A 21,317-nucleotide genomic window follows, 5' to 3' on the forward strand; every position below is an offset into this window, starting at 1 on the left:
ACTTGAAAACGTCTGTTGCGGTTTGGTCGGTAAAATGTTTTATTTTCGTGTTAGACAAGTCTTTTAGTCAAATTGTTGGCGATTTTATCGTTAAGCATATCCGTAACTGCTATAAATAAATAGCAGTTAATGAGTTATAAAATGCCAAAAATAAAAATCAAGAAACATTTTTGATTAATGAAATAGTACTTGATCTGCACAATGATGATGAGTCGCTATGGAGCCAACAAGGTGATGGTAATTTCTGGACCAAGGCTTTTCTCTTCCTGTGCCGTGTCCCCAAACCATATTTTGAAGTCTAGGGTTCCGGCGATCAGAGGCCTGAGAGAGTTCAGCAAGATGACATTTGAGAAGAAGAAAACGGAGGATAATGGTAACCAATCGGAGAAAGGTTCAAGCGGTGGCAAAGGCGATCAAGGGAACAAAGGGGAGCAATTAATAGTTAGCTATTGGGGAGTGAAGCCTATGAAGATCACCAAAGATGATGGAACTGAATGGAAATGGAGCTGCTTTCGGGTAATTTTACAAAACCAGAATGTTTGTACAGCATTGTTTACTTTTAGTTGGTTTCATATCGTAATATACTTGTGTGTATGATTCGATTCTTTTTCATGTGGTATAATAATGGTAGCCATGGGAGACGTATAAAGCAGATCTGACGATAGATTTAAAGAAGCATCATGTTCCATCGACTTTACCGGACAAATTAGCTTACTGGACGGTTAAATCTCTCCGATGGCCTACCGATTTGTTCTTCCAGGTATCATTCCAAATCAACCCACGTTTTAGGTTTCTAGGTCTTTTTTTGGTTAACTCAGATGTTCTGGACCTTAGCTATAGTGGTATAGACAGTCCTGGGATGAGATGATTCGTTTAAAACCCTCCATCATGTGAATCATTCAAACTTTAGGTCCATAAGCCAACTCGCCTAACAAAAAACATGTTTGTATGTTTTAGATTGAATTAGAGAGGCGACCATTTGCGAAGCTTTGGCACCCTTGCTCCCAACCACTAGACCATAACTGATGGGGTTGTTTCTAGCGTTTCAAACACTAGTTTGTTTTAGTTTGTCCTTTTAGTTTTAAAAGAAAAACTTTCATCAGTTTTACAAAACGGTAACATTTTGGCAAGTGTAAATGTAAACCCAAAAAGCAAAAAATATTTGTTAATTCAGTTTATTGCTATATCATTTACCAATTGGAGCCCCTTTGTACGTTTGTTTAGACTAATGTGATTATCAAACGATACAACGCAGAGGCGGTACGGATGCCGAGCGATGATGTTGGAAACGGTAGCAGCGGTTCCAGGAATGGTCGGAGGAATGTTAGTACACTGCAAATCGCTGAGGCGGTTTGAACAAAGCGGCGGTTGGATCAAAGCACTCCTCGAAGAAGCAGAGAACGAGAGAATGCACTTGATGACATTCATGGAAGTCGCCAAACCCAATTGGTACGAGCGTGCCCTCGTGATCGCCGTTCAGGGCGTTTTCTTCAACGCATATTTCCTCGGGTACATAATCTCACCCAAGTTTGCTCACCGTATGGTTGGATACCTTGAGGAAGAAGCAATCCACTCTTACACTGAGTTCCTCAAGGAGCTTGATAACGGTAACATCGAAAACGTTCCTGCACCAGCCATAGCCATTGATTACTGGAGGCTCCCTGCTGATGCGACGCTTCGTGATGTTGTTATGGTGGTTCGTGCTGATGAAGCACATCACCGTGACGTTAACCATTATGCATCCGTAAGTGTGTGTGCGTTTTATTTCTCTTGTATGTTACTGGAAGGAGACAAAAAATAGGGGAGTGTGTAACTGATGAATATTTGTTTTCTTTGCAGGATATTCATTACCAAGGTCGTGAACTCAAGGAAGCTCCAGCTCCAATTGGATATCACTGAATTTATTTTACATCTTGTTGAATAAGAAAATAGTTTTGCTTCTCCTTTTTAAGGGATTTTGGGTTTTGTATTTTCTACTATATACTCTATGTTTCATAATAAATGTCATTTTAACTCTTTTTTATTACACAAAAAGTATCATATTACAATTCTAATACAAATTATATTTATTTTCAGCTGATATTAATTGCAAATTGTATTGAATAATATTATTGGTCAGAAAGATGTATTAGTAACAACTTACATATATTTCCGTCACTTTTTTAATATGTGTTGAAAATGTCAAAGTGACATTTATATAGAAACGAAATGAATACTTGTTTTCAAATAATGAATATTCTAGAGTTTTCATGTATTTTAATAAGACATAGTATTAAACTTTAACTATAAATGAATTTTTTTAATTATCTACTTTCATAATTCCAAACCAATTAGAATTTACTAAAAGCAATCAATTTTTTTTTGAACAGATATTATTATTGACAGGACATGAAACTGGGCCTAGACCCATTTGTTAAAACTGAAACCTTTCTATTTGGGCCTTTTAATATAAAGATTGACCGACTAAAAGAAATCTACTTCTCTATATATATAGACTTTGGTCAGACAAACTTTTTGCATAAATAAAAGTCTGCGTTAAACTAACGAGAAATCGAGAGGGGCTAGGGTTTGTGATTCCAAGAAAGAAAGAGGGGAAAAAAGATGATAGAGGTGGTGCTGAACGATCGTCTGGGGAAGAAAGTGAGGGTGAAGTGCAACGAAGACGACACGATCGGGGATCTGAAGAAGCTGGTGGCGGCGCAGACGGGTACGAGAGCGGAGAAGATTCGAATTCAGAAGTGGTACAACATCTACAAGGATCACATCACTCTCAAGGACTACGAGATCCACGACGGCATGGGTCTCGAGCTCTACTACAATTAAGGTTCAAAAGAGTTCAATCAGCGCTATCTCTTCTTAAGACAATTTCAATTATTGTATCAAAAGTGAATCCGAATTAAACAATTTCAATTTAAACATATGACATTGTTGTAGTGTTTTTTTTATTCTATATGAATTGATCGTAGATTTGATTGTTTCATCTGGTCCAGGCGAACCGGAGGGGGTGCTAAGCAAGTGTGAGCTGAAGGAATGTTGTTGATTTGCACACCTCCATAAATAAAATTAAAAACAACAAAAAGTACGTCTGTAAAATTGGGTAATTGGTTTCTGATTATGTATTGCTTTGGTAAAACTAAAATCAAATGTGTTGTAATAAGCTATACTCTTCCAACTTTTGTCTACGGTAAAGTCTCTTGGTGTTGTGCTCAAGTTGCTATATTTCTAAATGTTGCCCATATCTTTGCTACTTTATTTTGTTCCTTTAGATTAAATATGGTACAATACTTTCGATAGTCTCTTTTACAACTTAGTTGCGTTAATAGAAGACCTTAAACTTCATGTGGAAAGGTGTTAACTGTCTGTCTAGTTGTCTATCTTTTCTTTTGTTCAAACTCAACCTTCATTAATCACTTGAAGGTCTAATCTTTAACATTTTAGTTAGAGCCAAAGCTGATTTTCAGCATTCGTGAAACGAGGAATATGAACAAAGGAATAAGATTGAAAACATCTATTAAAATAGATGATATCAAACACTATTTCGCTGTCCCAGCTGACGACTCCTTAAAGACTTTTAGCAACGGTCTAGGCGCCCCTATCAATGCCTGGCATAGTTTTAGAATAGGCTCATTCAATTTGAAGATCCATGGCCAAAGAAAGTGGTTAAAGGAAATGAGTTCAAGCTCATGCTCCAAGGAAAGCATGCATAGGTCAACAAGTACGAATGATGTACAGTTTCAAAAAATAAAAGTGCGGATGATGTAGTCTCTCGTATCTAATGGTAATATATGACCTCGTCTAACAAAATCGAATATATAACCTTAGCAAGGAGAACCACGAGTTATCTTTTGTCATATTTAGAACGTTCTTCAGCCATAAAAAGAACATACTCCTTCCGTTTCAATATAGTTGATGTTTTAGAAGGATAATTTTGTTTCAAATTAGATGAAGTTTTGAGATTTTAAGGTTAACTTTAACTTTATTGGAAACTGTTCAACCAATTAGATTTTACTGTCTTTTTTATTATTGGTTAGTTGATTCTAATGTAATATTTTTAAAATATTTTTTTTAGAAAAATCTAGTTTTCTTAATCTTTGTGCAAGAAGGCAAAACATCAAGTATTATGAAACAGAGGGAGTATTTAATATAGAAACATTCTGGTTTTTCTCTCCATAACTTCTACAAAGATAACAGTGGTTCATTTGCTTGTTCACCAGTAAAAGGACGTCTCAATGATCCTCCAACTGTTAACTCGCGGAAAAGATTCCACGTGTAAGCCTTTTCAAACCAACGGACCGCAACCAACGCAACATCCTCTTCTTAGACGAGCTGATACCAACTAGTCTGTATTAGTGTCCTTGCAAATAGAATAGACCTTTTTATAACTGAAATATCATCCAATAAAATTATCTTTCCCACAACGTAATTACTGCCGACTTTTCTTCCAAATCATCCAAGAGAAAAGCTACCTTTAAATAGAAGCATCTCTTCATCTTCAAGATAAGCGTCTAAGTATTCCTTATTGCTAACCAACCGGTTACAATCTCAAGTCATCAAATTAAACGATGCCTTTGACCCATCAAATCTAGAGAACAAGCTCTCTGAATCTGCCTAATTAAGCCTATTGATCAAGCCTAACAATCGATGAACAACAAGAAAGATAAGGCTTCTATTTATACTCTTTCACTATCTCTGCTCTCTAGCTGCCATCTTCTTTATTTTTGCCAGCACAGCAACCAAGCCACGTCAACTTCACTATTTAGTATCTATCACTTCATCAAAAAAAAATTGGATGAACAACGAGAGCTAAATGCTAGGTCTAAATGGTCATCATCCTCCGCTTGCTAGTAAAACCATTTGCTTATACTCCATGAATTCTCCCAAGCACTTTCAATGCTCATGTAGAGAAATGCCCATGGTGAACACTTACTGATTCCGAAGTCCAAGAATATTACATAATAATGTGACAAAGTAACTTGGTAAAATTTATTGCACACACTTCTCCAAAGGAACACTTCTTTTGTCATGTCAAACGAACAATTCAATCCATGAACATGGCGGTTGGTTTTGGACAAACAAATTGCAAAAGACAATAGCAGTAGCATGGATTGCTCGAAAAAAACGCCAATTTTAGACATAGAATTGCTGGAAAATGTTGTAGCCTACGGAAGAAGACACCGTGAATATACCAAAGAAACCATTTGATTATGTTTACCAATTTTCCAGTGATAAACAATGATGTCATGATCAACAGAAAAAGAAATCCATTGATAGTAGCGGTAAATGGACAGAAGGAGACGTTGACATAGTATTTCATCCAAAGACGAAACTGATGAAGAATAGGACATCAATAAAGAGATTTTGTTGTTGTGGTAAATAAAAAAAACTAAGAAAAAGAAAGAAAGAATCCGGCGGCAAAAGCCATCGGAGATGCTAACAGTCGGTTGCAGAACTTGTTTGCTCTTGCTCACTTGTTTAACTGTCAATTATTTTTGGATATCATTGAATCAATGTACGTCTTGTTGAATGAGAAGTTTTGTTAATGGACTTTGGCCTTTGGGTTTCATATTTTTACTATCAATTTATGGCCTGCAATTTAGTTTATCCGTCTATGACGTTATTATTAACATAGGATTATGATGATTTATACGAGAAAAGTTGCTATTAATTTTCTTTTTTCCGCATTCATGTGACATTAATCTTAACCGCCATTTTTAAAGATTTACCACAAAGTTTAACTTATAATGCAAAGGTAATAAAAAGTATTTTCAGATGCTATTGGCAAAAGTGAGGACATTTTAAATTGCCTGCTACAATCTTTACACAAGCAAATATGAAAACAGAAAACTCAATGGATCTTCTATTTAGGATATGTCTTTATTTTCTTTCACGCGAATCACGCCTACAAACCTTTCAAACATAAAGTAAAAATATATTCATTACTATAAAACCGTCAATTATAATTGTCACGTGTGGTTGAGCTTACCGGGCTTAACGGGTGGAGTTTGCTAAGGATTGGGCTGAGACGGTTTCAGTGGAAGCCCAGTAGAAGAGTTAGCTGCTCAGTAGTCCCGTTAAGTGATACTCTACGTTTTGATCAATTAGCTGCACTTGTCGTGTAGCAGAACAACGGTCAAGAGGAGAAACAATTTGGTTCAAAGTTGTTGGAGATTCGGTGAGCTGTCAGAGGTAAAAGGTAATATGTCAACGAATCTACCTGATAAAACAGAGTATATATAGAGCAAGGATAAACCAAAAACAAGATGGAGCAAACTTTATCGTCATAGAGAGTTCTTGGCAAGCGAGAGAGAAGGTTGGGAAACACAGGGTTTTGGGTTTTCTTCTCTTGGTTACTGATCGCGTTTGAACCTCTGTGTGTGTGACGATTGTATTGGTGAGTGACGTGAGCTTGGTGAGTGATAGAGCTCGGTTCCATCTTGTATCTTTGCTCTCGAGACGTACCTTGGGTTAATTAACACCCTTGGGAACTCTAAACTCTCTGTGTTGTATTATTACCTGCAAACAAACAACACACAAACATAGAAACTACAAGTTAATAACGAACCTTAAGATGAGCTAGGTTGAACAAAGCAAACGGTTTAAATCACTACAATAATAGAACGTCTTAACTAATAAAGTTGCTTTTTTTTTTCCTTGGGGGGATTAATCCCATGTGTCCCCCCCTTTTAATTAAACGATTCGTTTTTCCGTATACTCTTGCGTGTTGTGTTTTGTGATTTCGTTATTTTTTTTTATTGGGCTTTTTTCACCATTTCCGTATACTCTATGCATTGCAGTCTACGAGCCATTAGCGCCCACCGCTTGATTAATATTTAAATGATCCATGGAGCAGGTAACTTTAATTTTTAGCTTATTGTCCATGGCTTCTATTGCAGTAAATGAAGTTTTTTAAACTCACCTACGGCCACTGTTACTGAGCTTAATGCCTGTGTCCTCAGCTCAGACCCACATGTGTGATCGTAACTTACTCATCATGTTTTACTGCTTCATGTCTTAATACTTAAATGCTATCTCAACTATTCTTACAACAGACTGGAGTTTACGCTGGACAATTTGTTAGTATTGACACTACTTATGAGTGGTGCTACACTTTCTGCTCAAAATGTTATAGAAATCTTCAGCCTGGAATCTTATCCTTTGCATGAGCATCAACAACTATAAGGTAGTTGGTGTTCTCAAGTATACTCAATCAACTAAATTTTTAGTCTTTTCAAACTAACGTTAAAATTTTGGCCACAATCTCACCACTATTAAACAATATAAAGTATGTAACTTATGCAGGTACCGTGTCCAGCTCTGTGTGTTTGATGGAACATATACGATTGGGTTTGTCACATTTGATGGACAGATGACTAAACTAATCAATGCACATTCGGCAGAAGTCGCTCAACTTATAGTAAACCAGCGTGAACCTTATACAGCTTATGGTAACACTACTACAGAAAACCTCACTTAAATTTTCTACAGGACCCAAGTTTGGAGGACCCGATCAAAGACCCATACCACAATGCTTAAAAGGACTTGGTTGGTAGCACTTTCACTTACCAGTTGAAGCTTCCACTTACCAGTTGAAGCTTTCACTTTCAATTTTTCTCAAAGCATCAGTCCTTTCACCATATCAAGAATATTTGACTTCCGCCAATCCTAAACTTTGCTGGAAAAACGTAAGTTTAAAAACCTTACTAAACATGTTTTCAACTTACTCTTCTTAGGACTACAGTTTATAATTTGGTTCATGCCCAGGGGATGATAATAACCCCTCAGATGACATGCCTGAGCTAAAGCAGTTCAAACTAAGTCTTCGACTGATGTCGCCAAGGTCGTCCTTGCCAACCACACTGGACTGCAAGCTTGTGGAGTGATAGAGGAAGGATCAGGCGTGAGTAGTGGAAGCCATGATCTGCTTCATCATGGTGGAGACAAAGCTGAAAGTGCAGAACTTCAGAGTAGACGAAGCTGATATAAGAAAATCTCTCATCAATAACACTGTAAAACAATTATTGTTCATCAATCTCACAAACTAAAATCGCTAAAACCCAGCAAGAATCGGAGGAAATAATGTGGACTTTTCCGGCAACAGCAAACACAAGAGTTTACTCGGGTTCTATTTTTCCGGGCCATAAATTATACCAAATTCTATTTTTATATAGTACCATAAACTACACCAACTTCCATTTTCTTGTCACCTATTTGAGACTTTTTAGGGTTCACCATAAATTATCTTTATTAAAGTCCATTAAAAACTCAAAGAAAAATTTGTAACTATACAATTTAATAAATTTATAGAATTATTATTATTTTTAAAATTTTTTATTACAATTCCATATTCTTAAAACTAATTTTGGGTAAAATAAAATAATTTAATTTATTGTTTATTTATTAAGATTTCTCACATTTTATCATTTTAACAAAGGCAATAACCAAATAAAATACATACGTGGAAATAAAAATATATACATTGTAAAATAAAATCCAACAAGTTTTCTTACAAACCACCATACCCTCTCAATAACATTTGAACGGCCAGCTTTACTCAAATTATCAGCTAAGAATCCTGAATTTATTAAAACACCATTATCTTCCGGTATACATCGGTTTAGCACGAATTACAAACTTGAACAACCATAACATATACAACTTATTAAACAACCTAACGTCCGAACCCGGCGCGTAGCGCCGTACAACCACTAGTTTCAAATGTATCAAAGAGTTTCTCTATAATATAACGGCACCGAATTAATTGTCAATAGCTGTGTCTATTAAAATAAAGATATCTATCATGCTTTTTCTTTTGATCTATTATGGAGGAGTTTAGGTCAAAATAATAGCAATCTCAGTTACCGATAAACTTAATCAGGTATTATTACTTTTTCCATCATCAAAATGGTAGGATGACAAGCAAAAGGGCTTCCACTTACGAATCTCTTCCCTCATCAATTATTAAACACATAAATAAATTATTTATGAGAGATGTCAAATTATATTTCTAACAAATTTTTTGTTACAAATATAACATTGATCAAAATGAAAAACTCTCTCTAGTTCACTTTAACCTCTTTCAAAAAGAAGCACTCGCCGTGGTTATCGATTCCGGCCGACGGGTGGGCTTCCACAGCCACCGTCGGTCCGGCCCCAGTTTTCCTTTTTCCGTCTGTTTTAGTATCGTATCGGCTCGGGTTTATCCCGTTTTGACTCCGGCGGTGTTTTTTCCGATTGAAACCGTCCGGCTTTGACTCTGGCGCCGTCGACTCTATCCTGGTGATGGCGGCCGGCTTAAGGTTTTGTTTTTTTAGTGGGGGTGATGGTGACGGATGCGTTGCAGATGCATGCCGTGGTAGCAGTCCGGTGAAGCGCTGTATCGTCGGTTTTATCCGGGAGTTTCAGTCACCGATGAAGCCCCATACCTTCAATACAGTCGTTGGAGGTGGGTTTCATCGGCAAAGATGGCGGAGACGGAGTTTCTCCGATTTGGTTTGGTGCGAAGACGAAGGGGCGGCGGCCGGAAGCTTTCTCCGGCGTTTGGACCCCGGTTTGATGCAAAGAAGACGCGTGTCCAACGCGAAGATCGGAGTGGGACACGTGCGTGGTCACGCGCAGGCTTCTGACGCGTGGCTTTAGGTCGCACCGTTCTGGGTTTTAGTTTGGGCTTGGCCCATGTTTCTCTTGCCCTTTATGTCGGGCTTTGTTCAGTTTGTAAGCGGGCCGTCTTGGCCTTTTGTTTTTTAGTTGGGCTGGGTCCATTTTGGACCTTGACCTTAAATAAAATTTAATAGACGGAAAAAAAAACATTGATCAAAATGACCAAAATATTTTATTAAATATATAAATATATATATCTAAATTTCTATGGCTAAGAGCATCCACAACGGTAAGTCCGTTTGTGGAAATTTTATTTTTTATTATTTTATTAGTTTTTTCCGTTTAATTATAAAAAAATTAACTAATCGTGGATCACTACGTGTCATGGAGTTCGCGACACAGTAACGAAATTCATTTTGGATCAGTTCTTAGTTTCGTATTTCTTGGCTCTGATCCGACACAGAAACCAAAAAAATAATATTTTAATATTCTTTTTATTATTGTAAGGATTAGGTCTATGTTACCATATTTTACATGCTCTAACTAATCTATACCTTAGAGCATCATTAACCCTAAATTAGTAAGTAGGGTGCTTAAAAAACTTTTTTTATCTGAAAAAGAAAAATTAAAAAAAGAACTAATTAGCAGCTTGTTCACTGACAAACAGTTCAAGCAACATCACTTTCAAACGCTTAATTAAGCACTTTCATCCTCTTCTACTCTTTCTCTTTCCTTTTTTTTAATTAAAAAAATTGTTAAGCATTCTTTAAGCAACCAGGGTTAATGGTACTCTTAGAATCTAAAGTTAAAAATTGAAGTTATGAGTTAAAAATAATTTCCAAAAGAAAATTCAAAAGAAAATTTGAAAAAATTATTTAAATTTGAAAAAAATATTTAAATTTGAAAAGATTATTTAAATTTGAAAAAACATTTAAATTTGAAAAAAATATTTAAATTTGAAAATATATATTTCAAAACTACAAAAGTATTATTTAATTTGAAAACTTCTATTTTTAGTTTAGTTTTGTTTTTTGTTTGTATCTTTATATATATAAAGTATAAAGATTTTTTACTTATTGAATAAAATATTTGGGTCATTTTCTTTTTTGAAAAATATTTTATGACAAAAACATGAAAAATGTTTATTTAGGAGAATTTTCAATTACTTATATCTACAATGTTAAAATATTTTGATTTTTTTGTATCTAAGGTCATAATTAACCTCGGTCTCTTAACTGGGGTTCTTAGCTTCGATTAAGAGACGGTTCTTAGTTTTTCTTAGATTTTAACTAAGAAAATTTAAAAACCGTCTCTTAAATAAGAGATATAAGAACCGTCTCCTACCCGAAAAAATAAAAAACAAAAATATCAAATCATGAGTTAAAAACTTCGACTAAGAAACCGGAAGTAATCATGCTCTAAAATATATTCAAACTTTATGTATAACAAATAAATTTAAAATACATCACAATCTGTTGCCTAGCCTCTATCTTTTTTTTTTTTTCTCTGAACAATATTTTCATTAGAACTTCACCCTGAACTTACAACATGAAATACAGAGCTCAAAAGATTGAGAAACTAAGCAGGCAGATAATATATTATCTCCTGAGACTAAAAGCTCCACACAAGGAGACAGATGAAACTAAAAGCAAATACATAAACGCTCAGTCAAAAACCACAACACTCCCTTCATAAACCAAGGCAAAGGATCGCTGGAGACAATCAAATAAAAGCTCTAAAAGACAGGACCAGCAGAAATTAAGAACATGGAAGGACCCCAACATTGTATGACCTGGCGAGGCCACAATGATAGCTGTAGGTAACCAACAATTCCTGCAAGAACTATCACGAATCACAAACAAAGGCTAGAACTTTAGGGGCAAAGAGAAACCACCAGGACAGATCCGCCTCACATAACGCTACCGGCAACCGCAATTGGACGAACCAAAAATTGCGGATAGAACCCAGGCCGGCAAAGATCAGCAACGGCAAAGAGGAGGAAACTGAGAGAGCTTTCCTCAAGATAAGCATATCCGTAAAAACACGATCTTTCACGAGCGGGAGAAGCGGAACCCAGGAGGTCACACCCAAACACCAGCATCGACAAAACCATCAAGCGATACATCATCAAGGGCAAACACAAGACATGGGGCAATCCAAACACCGCGAAAATAGGCCAAACCCTGAGCCATAGCTCCAAAGGGAAACCAGATCTGAAAACTCAGAACGCAAAAACACTTCTCAATCGCCACAAACGAGGAGCTTGAACAGTAACAAAGGAAGAGGCTGAGGACTAAAGACCGTCGACTGTCAAAACGGAGGCGGAGCCGGAGCGCTGCTTCAGACGAACGAAGCCTACGAAACCGTTGCTTCACCCCTACAAAAACAGCGACGAAACAGAGCTACACGAGAAAAAGACAAACAATAAACAGAAAAGAGCCCAGCTCCGGTGCTATGGTAGCCACCGGAGCCAGCGGACGAGATTCGCTTGGATCTGGGTTTCTAGAGAGATGTGGGAGGTATGTTGAACAGTTATGTTAGTGCCTAGCCTCTATCTATCAACGGTTTTCTAATACAAAAGAATATTTTATACCTCAAAGATTAGTCTAGTTTCAGTATAAAATATTATTATTCGCTGCAATGTGTACCTTCCTACATTTTCTAGATTTGAACTGATAATATGGACGAAACAGTCATGGTGCCATGTTCGCTCTGTATTATTTAGACGCCTCTATCAGACTATCACTATGAATATCCAATAATATTTTAAACACCATACGATTTAATTCAATATTATATGGTTTTAAGTATATAATAACACAATAAGCTCCAGAACATCATGGCCCAATGGTAAGGACAGACTCCTTCCTGCATCTAGATTGTGAGTTCGAACCCTGCTGGAGGGAACTAAGTCATGATTTCTGGACACCAACACGGATATAGGCCTATGCTTTAGAGCCCATTCGCATACCCGGAGAGAGAGTCTATCCGTGGGCTGCATCTTCCCTTGGGGATTAGTCTGGGCCCTTCCATAGGCCCGGGATACCTCCAGGTTAATAAAAAAAAAAAAATACAATAAGCTCGCCATTTTCGTTATGCATTAGTGCGTTAATGAAGGAATTTTGTTACGTATGTCAAAGTATCTTCGGATACGACAAAAGCATTTTAAACTATACTCATATACGAGAAAAAATAAATATTTTCACATTTATTATGTTTTTCGAATTTAAGCCTTACGATGTTCAGTGGTCTGAGAAGTAATTTTCCTCGCTGGCTACAGTTGAGATCAAAACTGTTGCCACGTTGGCAAAAAAGCGATAGTTCCAAAAAATTTTTTTTCCCATCTGAGATTATTATTAAAAAAAGGCATAAATCCTAACCAGAGAACAAAAGTTCCAAAGAGGACAGCTACAAAAGGACCAATTTGGGACAAAAACCCAATCGTCCAGACAAAAGGCTAACAAGAAAAGCCCACAGGAATCTATCTAGAGGCCCAACTTTAAGCCCAACTCCAACTTCGAAACCGCCCACTTTACACGCGTTCAAAGAAAAACGCGAGGGCGTGTCCACGTGTTGTCAACGCAGCGAAACTCCGAGACGCGCGTCTCACGGTCACAACATCGTAACCATCGCCGGAAACACATCGGAAAAACCTTCATCTCAGGTGAATTTCCTCGACAATTCACCGCGACCATCTCGGAACACAAGTCTTCATCATCTTTACCGACTTCAAACTTCGCCGCCGAACCATAACAAAGCACCTTTATCTCTGGAATCTTCCGGAAACTCAATCCCAAACGCCGCAAAAACCCCACCTCCGACGACTGTATCGGATATATAGGAGTTCTTCAGCCACATCACTCACCTTAATTTTCAGAGAGCCTCCACCGATTGAATCGAGAACTCATCCAACCTCACTTCTTTGTTATTCTTAACAACACCAACGAAACACGACCGGTTGATCTTAACCCACCGGAGTACATCAAAGCCGGATGGTTCCGTCTAAGGGATCGCGAACCACCAGAGTCAGAGCCGGCTACACCGTGTCAAAAGAGACCACCGTGTACCAGAGTCACCACTAGAAGGCCACAAGGCAGAGGAGGAAGAAGGAAGGCAGGGACCACCGCGAAACTCTCTTTTTCTCTCAAGAAATAAAGAGAGAAGTTAGAGACTCGATAAAGCGAGGACCGCGATAGTTCCAAAATTTATCACGTATCATTGTTATTTTAAGTATTGTCCATATTATTTTTTCGAGTCGTTTACGTAATGGGCTACTTTTTGTCTTGTGTTTACGTCGCAGACCACTTTGCACTTGTTGCATACTTTCTCTTCTTCTGCGTCATGTGTTTTGTTTTAAAAGCCCTTTTGTTAAATGAAGTTTAGTTTGATGTGGTTTGGTATATAGCGGGAAGGGAAGAAAAATCGGTACCATCCCAGTTTGGTGTTTCATTTATTAAATGTCCTTTTTTAAATTGGTTCACTGCGGTTTGATTCTAAATTGTGGTCGGATCTGTGCATTTATTCCGTCCACAAATATTTCTTACTTCTACTATATCCATTAAATTGTGGCCAGACTTATGAATTTATTCCATCCAAAATTCTTTTTTATTTCTATTCTATTATATCCACAAAACCTTCTTACCGTCCACAAAACTCTTTTACGTCTATTACATCCACAAAACGTTTTTGTATCTATTCCATCCGTATACACTTTTCCCAGAGGCGGACCCACCTTGAACAAAAGGGGTCCAGCTGCCATAGGTTAAAATTATAGTTGAGCAAATTTGATAGTGTGCAATGGAAATTCCGTAGCCCAATTGGTCTGATTCTTCCCTGTCTGACCCACCTTTAACCGTGCAACCTGAATTCAAACCTCCTTTCTGCACCTCTTTTTAAAATTTTCCCTTCATTTTTAAATTTTAAACTGGACAAAGCCCAATAAATGACACCCCTAAAATACAATTCTGGATCCGCCACTGACTTCTCCAATTCTATTGCATCCACATAATACAAATTACCTAGAGTTAAGTTTAACATATTATATAGGTTGGGGTATCAATCACAAAAATACACAAAAGGCAGATTGTGAAAACGCACATGAGAGATAGAAAGTAAATATTTTGTGGATGAGAGCTTGAGAATTATGTCAGTTTGCTAAGGACGTCCATAAAACATTATTTACTTCTACTCTGTCCACAAATTGTTGAGGCGTCCACGTAACTCCATCCACACGCTATCCGTCTACATCTTTTCAGATCTGGATTTTGAAATCGAAATTTTGCAGATCTAAATTTTGAAATCCACAAAACACTAAGAAACTAACAAAATGAAACGAGAATCAATTAAAGGATTTAGAAGAACAGAGATGGCTATGCGACGGGAAAAGAAATTAAAAACCCTAATTTCCCGGATCTGATATTGGGTTTAGCGATGGGAACAAAAAAGAAAGAGAATCACTAGTGTACAGAGGCGAGCAGCCAAAACATAATCACAAACGGGATCAACTGGAGCAAGACAATGTATAAAAGAAAACGATGAAGCAAAGGGTAAGACGAACCGTACCTGCCATGGGGGGGGGAGTTCGAGAACAACGGCGAAGAAGAATGTCGGAGGCGAGCAAGAGGATGGTGGTTAGGGAAGAAGAAAGTCGGAGGCGAGCACGAGGACGGTAGGGTTCGAGAGAGAAGAAAGTAAAAAGAGACGAAAATGGGGGAGAGAGTTCGAGAGAAAAGATGAAAAGGTTAGATCGAAAAAAGAAACTGGGCTCTAATGAAATTCAAATTTGGTCTGCTGCAAGAGGAACCTGTATGAGTGTGGTTTGGTTTGTCTAAATTGGACCAAAATCGATTCTGGTCTAAAGCAAGGACATAGGAGTCTTTTGAGCAAACAACAATAGAAAGAAAGTATGTAACAAGTGGTAAGTAGCTTACTGTGAAAATAGAAAGACAAAAAGTGGCATGGAAAGTAAAAAATTCTATTTTTTTTTTCCTGAATTATAAATGATAACTAGATTAGGACCCGCCCTAAAGGGCGGAAATTGATTTGTCAAATTTCAATTAATAATATATGGTATATATAATATGTGTATATAATATTATATATATTTTGTGTAACATTTATATATATACATATTAGACATATATATATAATATTTTATTAAATATATATAGAATTTAATAGTGTTATAATTTGTGTTGTACTTGTTATTAATTTGTATTTAATTTTCTTTCATTTTTAGTATAACAATTTGCCTTATCACACCTTTTATCTTTTAACTTATACACATAGTTATGCCCGTTTTCAAAAAAAAAAACTTATACACATAGTCTCGTAAAATGTAATATATAAAAAACATATTTAAAAAATTTACTGATCATATGCCACCATTATTTGTTTGTTTGAACAAAAAAAAATCATGTTCTTGCATAATTGTGTATGTTGTGATATGATGTAGGTGAAGAGTAAATATATGGAAGTAAAGTTAGTGATACGAACATGAGCCTATGTTGGTCTATGCCACAATTATTTGGTTTTTGGAAGATCAATGAGCATAAGCATACACGGTCTTTGTATGCTTACATTGTAAATGAGTCGGATATTTTTTCTCTTATGTCTGGAATGATATGGAACTCGTTGATTTAAGAGTGGTTCAGTTTTATATGATCTAATTATATTAAGAGATTAACCAAAAATATTATAAAAGTATTACTTGTTAGGTTTAACTAATCTATGTTGGTTAAGATTTGGTTTAATTTAAGTTGGTAGGTTACATTGTATAGGAGGCATGATATATTTTAGCAACAACTATAAAAGAGTCCAAAATTTAAATGAGAACTTCAAACAGTAGATAATCCCTAAATTAATAGATTAGATTTTAAAAAAATATACTACTATATATCGTATTTTAGATAAAAGAAATCCAGAGAAACCCGACAAATTCATTTGGTGGGACTCAATACTCTGACGTGGCATTGTCAGTGTTTATTGTTTTTGTTATCTTAGGAATTTACATGACGGCTCACTAATCAACGAGATATTGTAATCCTACCACTCTCGTCAAGCCACTTAAGTAGTTAACGCGGCTGTCACGTATAACGTCCTTGAAAAGCTGTGAGGTTAGCTTTCTTTCTTTTTTTCTTTTAACTCTGTCCTTGATTGTATTTATATCTACAGAGAGATATTTAAGCGAACGAGTAGCGTCGACAGAGGGAAAACGACTATTTCATGCCCAATATATCGTGATATGTTCAATTCACACCCGACTTATATGGCTGTGCCAAAACATACCTGAACTTATATGGCTGTGTCAAAACATACCCAACTTATATATTTTTTTGACAAAATCATACACCAATCACCACATCAGCTGTCATGTCATCTATTTTTGCTCGCGTTGATGCAACGTCAGCTAATTTTACTAACAAATATGCCATGTATATATATATTTTTAAAGCTAAATAATTTTGTTATGAAAATAAACTTTTAGAAAATATTTTTTTTTTATTTTTATTATTTAGTAAAATTAACAAAAATAATTAATTAATTAAATTCTAATCTTATATAAGAGATTTCGATCATCAAAAATCGTCCTTATAAGAGTTATATATGTATTTTAATGATTTAAATCCAATGCAAGTTTGCAATACGTCTGCAATACTAGCATTGGATTTGAATCATTACAATACATATATAACTCTTATAAGGACGGTTTTTGATAGGATCGAAATAATTACGAATATATCTTTTATATAAGATTAGAACTTAATTAATTAATTATTTTTTGTTAATTTTACTAAATAATAAATAAAATTTTATATTTTCTAAAAGTTTATTTTCATAACAAAATTATTTAGTTTTTTAAAAAGATTATATACATGGTATATTTATTAGCAAAATTAGGTGACGTTGTATACATGCGAGCAAAAATAGATGACATAGCAGCTGATGTGACGACTGGTGTATAATTTTGCCAAAAAATATAAATTGGGTATGTTTTGGCACAGTCATATAAGTTCAAGTATATTTTAGCACAGTCATATAAGTCGGGTATGAATTAAACGTATCGAGATATCTTGAGGATGAAGTGGCCGTTTTCCCCGTCGACAGAGGAAACAAGATCCAAGCCGACGAATTGACATAGAACCATCTTCCACGTGTCATGACTGTTATCAACCGCATCAACCATTCTGAGACCACGTGGATATCTTCGTGTTTTGTCATGCACGCGTCTCCAAACACGTGTGGTGTTACAGTAGATATGAATATTACTGTTTTTGTCTAGTTAATCGACTTTCATTAACTGCGAGTTATATACATGAATCCTGACCATTGACCAAATTATTTGCTGATACTTCAATTACAGAATCTAATATATCAACGTGGGCCCTAATACACGTCACGTTCACTCATCTTATATATTCCTTGTATTTCACAGTATAAATAGTTTCAGGTTTTTTAAAATATAACTAATTTACATATTTTAATACAATTTTTATTTATTTGATACTAATCAAATAATGCATATTTTCAATTATTGTCTGATTTATCTATTACTTCAGGACTTCGAAAATGTACCTTTGGAATGCCAATAAGCATGCAATGAAAAAATTGAAGTTCTCTAGTTCACTTTGATATTAATATTTTTTCATAATTTTTTTTTTAACTTCAAGTAGCATAGTTTTATAATATTAGTGGCAAGTTAAAAAAAACTTTGTCAGTGGTAGTTAAACACTTTATATATGATTACTGATTGATTAGATATTTAGTTCGATTTTAAAATCGTCTAAACAAACCTTTAAAAAGTAACTGAAAAAATTATTTAGTTTATGATTGATTTGTGGACTAAACATTAAATTAACTATTTAAATTTAATAATGAATTAGAGTAAAAATGAAAATTTTTGAATAGTTTAATTATTTTACTTTCTAACTAATGTTACTTTAAATATTTTCTTCTCATGTCCTATTTTTATATTATTCTATCGAAAGGAGTTACCTATTTATATATTTATAAATTTTATTTATTATTTTAGAAAATTAAGCAGTATTTTAATATGAATTAATAAAAAAACATAACAAGAAAAATAAAAAGACAAAAAAAACAAAAGAAATAAAAATGAGATAGTTAGGGTGAACATGACGGTAGTGGTGAAAAACTCAACTATATTTTTTTTAAAGAGGGAGGAGCAATTCCCCATTGGCAACTAAATGCAGGCCCCACATTTCTCAGAAGTTCCGTGATCTCGACTTGGGTGAACAAGGTCCCACATGCATTCTTTTTTTTTTCTCATCTAAGCCGTTGAGTTTTGATTCAATCAACGACTCAGGTGTTGACTGGTTTTCCCGCTACCACCCGCAAACGCAGCTTTTGCGGTTTATAGCGGTTGTTGGCGTTTCGAAACAATCACAGAAAACGCTACAAATCGCTTCAAACCGCTCCGAACCTCTTAAAATCAAAAGCTGGTTCCAGCTAGCGTTTGCGGTTGCGGGCGGTTGCGGGAGGATAAATTTTTTTCTTTAAAAACTGAATAAATAAAAATAATACTAAAAATATCCAATAAAAATTTTCAATTGAAATAATAAAAATTGTAAAATGTATTCATATTATATTTAATTTATATTATAAAAATTCAAAACTAAAATATTTTCTATAAATTTTTAAAATTGAATAATATGATTTTATAAATATAAATTTTATATTTATCATATTATTATGATTTTTAATATTTTTATAATTACATAAAATGTAAATATTGTTAAATTATTATTTAACAGATGTTGCGTTTTGTAGTTTACCAGTCATAAGAGTCCCGCAAACGCAACAATTTCTAACAGCTATACCAGTCGTACAAATCTCTAAAAAACGCTTAAAACCGCAACCACCCGCACCCGCAAACTCCCGCAACCGCAACCGCAACCGCAACCGCTGCGGTTACACCAGTCAGACCCTCAGATTAATCGATCGGATGCCAACTCAACACCGTTTTATAGTTTTTTTCCCTCCTCTAGTATTATATTTTATTAAAGGTGCAAGGCCCAAAACCGGACCAAGCCCAAACCTTAACAGGGACCAAACAAGGCCCATTACAAACGAAACCATAAGCCCGACATAGGGCACCCGAAAAACGGCCTTAAAGCCCAAACCTGAAACAAACGCTGCGTTTCAATGCCACGCGTCCACTAGTTACCCCAAACCGTCCACGTGCGTCAAACTATCGAATACATGAGACACACGTCAGCTAACAACCCTTCGTGATCCAGAGCCGAGATTTACGCCGGAACTCAGCGCCGACAAACCACCGCCCCCATTTCGCCGCTAAAACTTTTCCACCAGAGAGGTTCATCGAGCCTGTCCCAAGATCTCGTCAGGATCCTAATTTACCACTTGCGACGTTGAACCACTCCCTTCTCTCGTTTCTTCACCACTGAGACCTAAACCGCCGAAGAAACGAAGCCAGACGCCCAAAAGACGAGAACCGAACCAAAGAGGAACCAAAAACCGATGACCATCCTCGATCATCATCAAACCACAGATCTTTTCCGAAAGTCGACGAGGCTCAGTTGAGGAAGCCGCCACCCCCCGAAGTTTAAAGCCGGCGACGACTGAGCTTTGGAAGCCTCACCATCCCGGATGCTTAATCGATCATTGAGATCGAGACCAAAACCCATAGATCCTTTTCTAGATATATATACACGAAAGGAGAACACTAAAAGAGACACGAAACCGGATCGACGGTGGCTCAAAGAGCGAAACCGTCGGCCGGAAAGCAGTTATGATCTGAGTTCTTAGAGAGAGGTCAGAGGATGAGAGAGAAAGATTTTTTTAACAAAAAGATTTTACACCGTTTTATAGTTTGATAACACTTTCTGCCGATTCAAATTACAAAAGAAAATAAGATAAATAAAAGTTTTAATAGCTAGCAATGACAAGATAAATAAAACGGTGGTATAATTTTTTTTTCCGTCAATTTTTTATATTAAATAAAAGGGCAGAGCCCATAACACTAAACAAAGCCAAGTCCGACAAACATGGACCCGAGCCTAATCCGAAATACACTTAGAACAGTAAAATACAATAAAATTGGGCTAAAGGCCCAAATCGAACCCACTGATTTGCAGAAATCCTAATCCCCCCAACTCTGTTTCTGCCTCCATCCGATGGATTCGCCGGAACGGCGCCTTAACAGAAGCAAACAACTCGTCTACCTTCATCACCGGTGGTCCTCCGTCGAGATCGTCAATCAGACATACCGAGAACTCTTCGGTGGTATTATTTATTTGATTTTATTTTACTATTAGATTCTAAGAATTAAAAGTTCAAATATTCATAGTCATTTGACGTTTTTATGGTTTTGGTAAATTTATTAAATAAGTAATATCTACATAAATTAATAAGTAAATAGTTAGAGGAAAAAACAAATACCAACCATTTATTTACTGCAGTTCCAACAAAAAGCCACAAAGAAGGTAAAGTATTAGCTATTTGATTGACTTCGAGAGCAGCAGATGAGAAGAGAGGTCGAGAAGTGGAACCTACTATGATTAATTTTACCGGTTGGATCGGTGTGTAGGTGGTCACAAAGATTCCATTTCGATAGTATATTGCCTTTACCAGGGTCTTTGTTTACCGGTTGTAGCCAGTGATACATTATTTTGGGTAAAAATAACATAAAATAATACCATTTTTGTACGTGTATATGTCAGTATTTTGTCTTCTTTTTC

At 35.9% G+C, this 21,317-nt stretch overlaps 2 protein-coding genes across 2 annotated transcripts; both read left to right on the forward strand.

The window, feature by feature from the left end:
• Nucleotides 1–52: 52 nt before the first annotated feature.
• Nucleotides 53–2,024, forward strand: LOC108813292 (ubiquinol oxidase 1b, mitochondrial). The gene is made up of 4 exons (XM_018585812.2): nt 53–516; nt 632–760; nt 1,256–1,744; nt 1,840–2,024. Exons 1-4 carry the CDS (start codon nt 202–204, stop codon nt 1,897–1,899), a joined length of 993 nt encoding a protein of 330 aa, XP_018441314.1. The 5' UTR covers nt 53–201; the 3' UTR covers nt 1,900–2,024.
• A 501-nt stretch (nt 2,025–2,525) lies between these two features.
• LOC108806708 (ubiquitin-like protein 5) lies at nt 2,526–3,247 on the forward strand. The gene is made up of 2 exons (XM_018578885.2): nt 2,526–2,824; nt 2,991–3,247. The coding sequence occupies exon 1, from the start codon at nt 2,602–2,604 to the stop codon at nt 2,821–2,823; it is 222 nt and encodes a 73-aa protein (XP_018434387.1). The 5' UTR covers nt 2,526–2,601; the 3' UTR covers nt 2,824; nt 2,991–3,247.
• Nucleotides 3,248–21,317: the final 18,070 nt, after the last annotated feature.

The sequence above is a fragment of the Raphanus sativus genome, chromosome 6 (genome assembly GCF_000801105.2).
Source record: "Raphanus sativus cultivar WK10039 chromosome 6, ASM80110v3, whole genome shotgun sequence".
Taxonomy (NCBI): domain Eukaryota; kingdom Viridiplantae; phylum Streptophyta; class Magnoliopsida; order Brassicales; family Brassicaceae; genus Raphanus; species Raphanus sativus.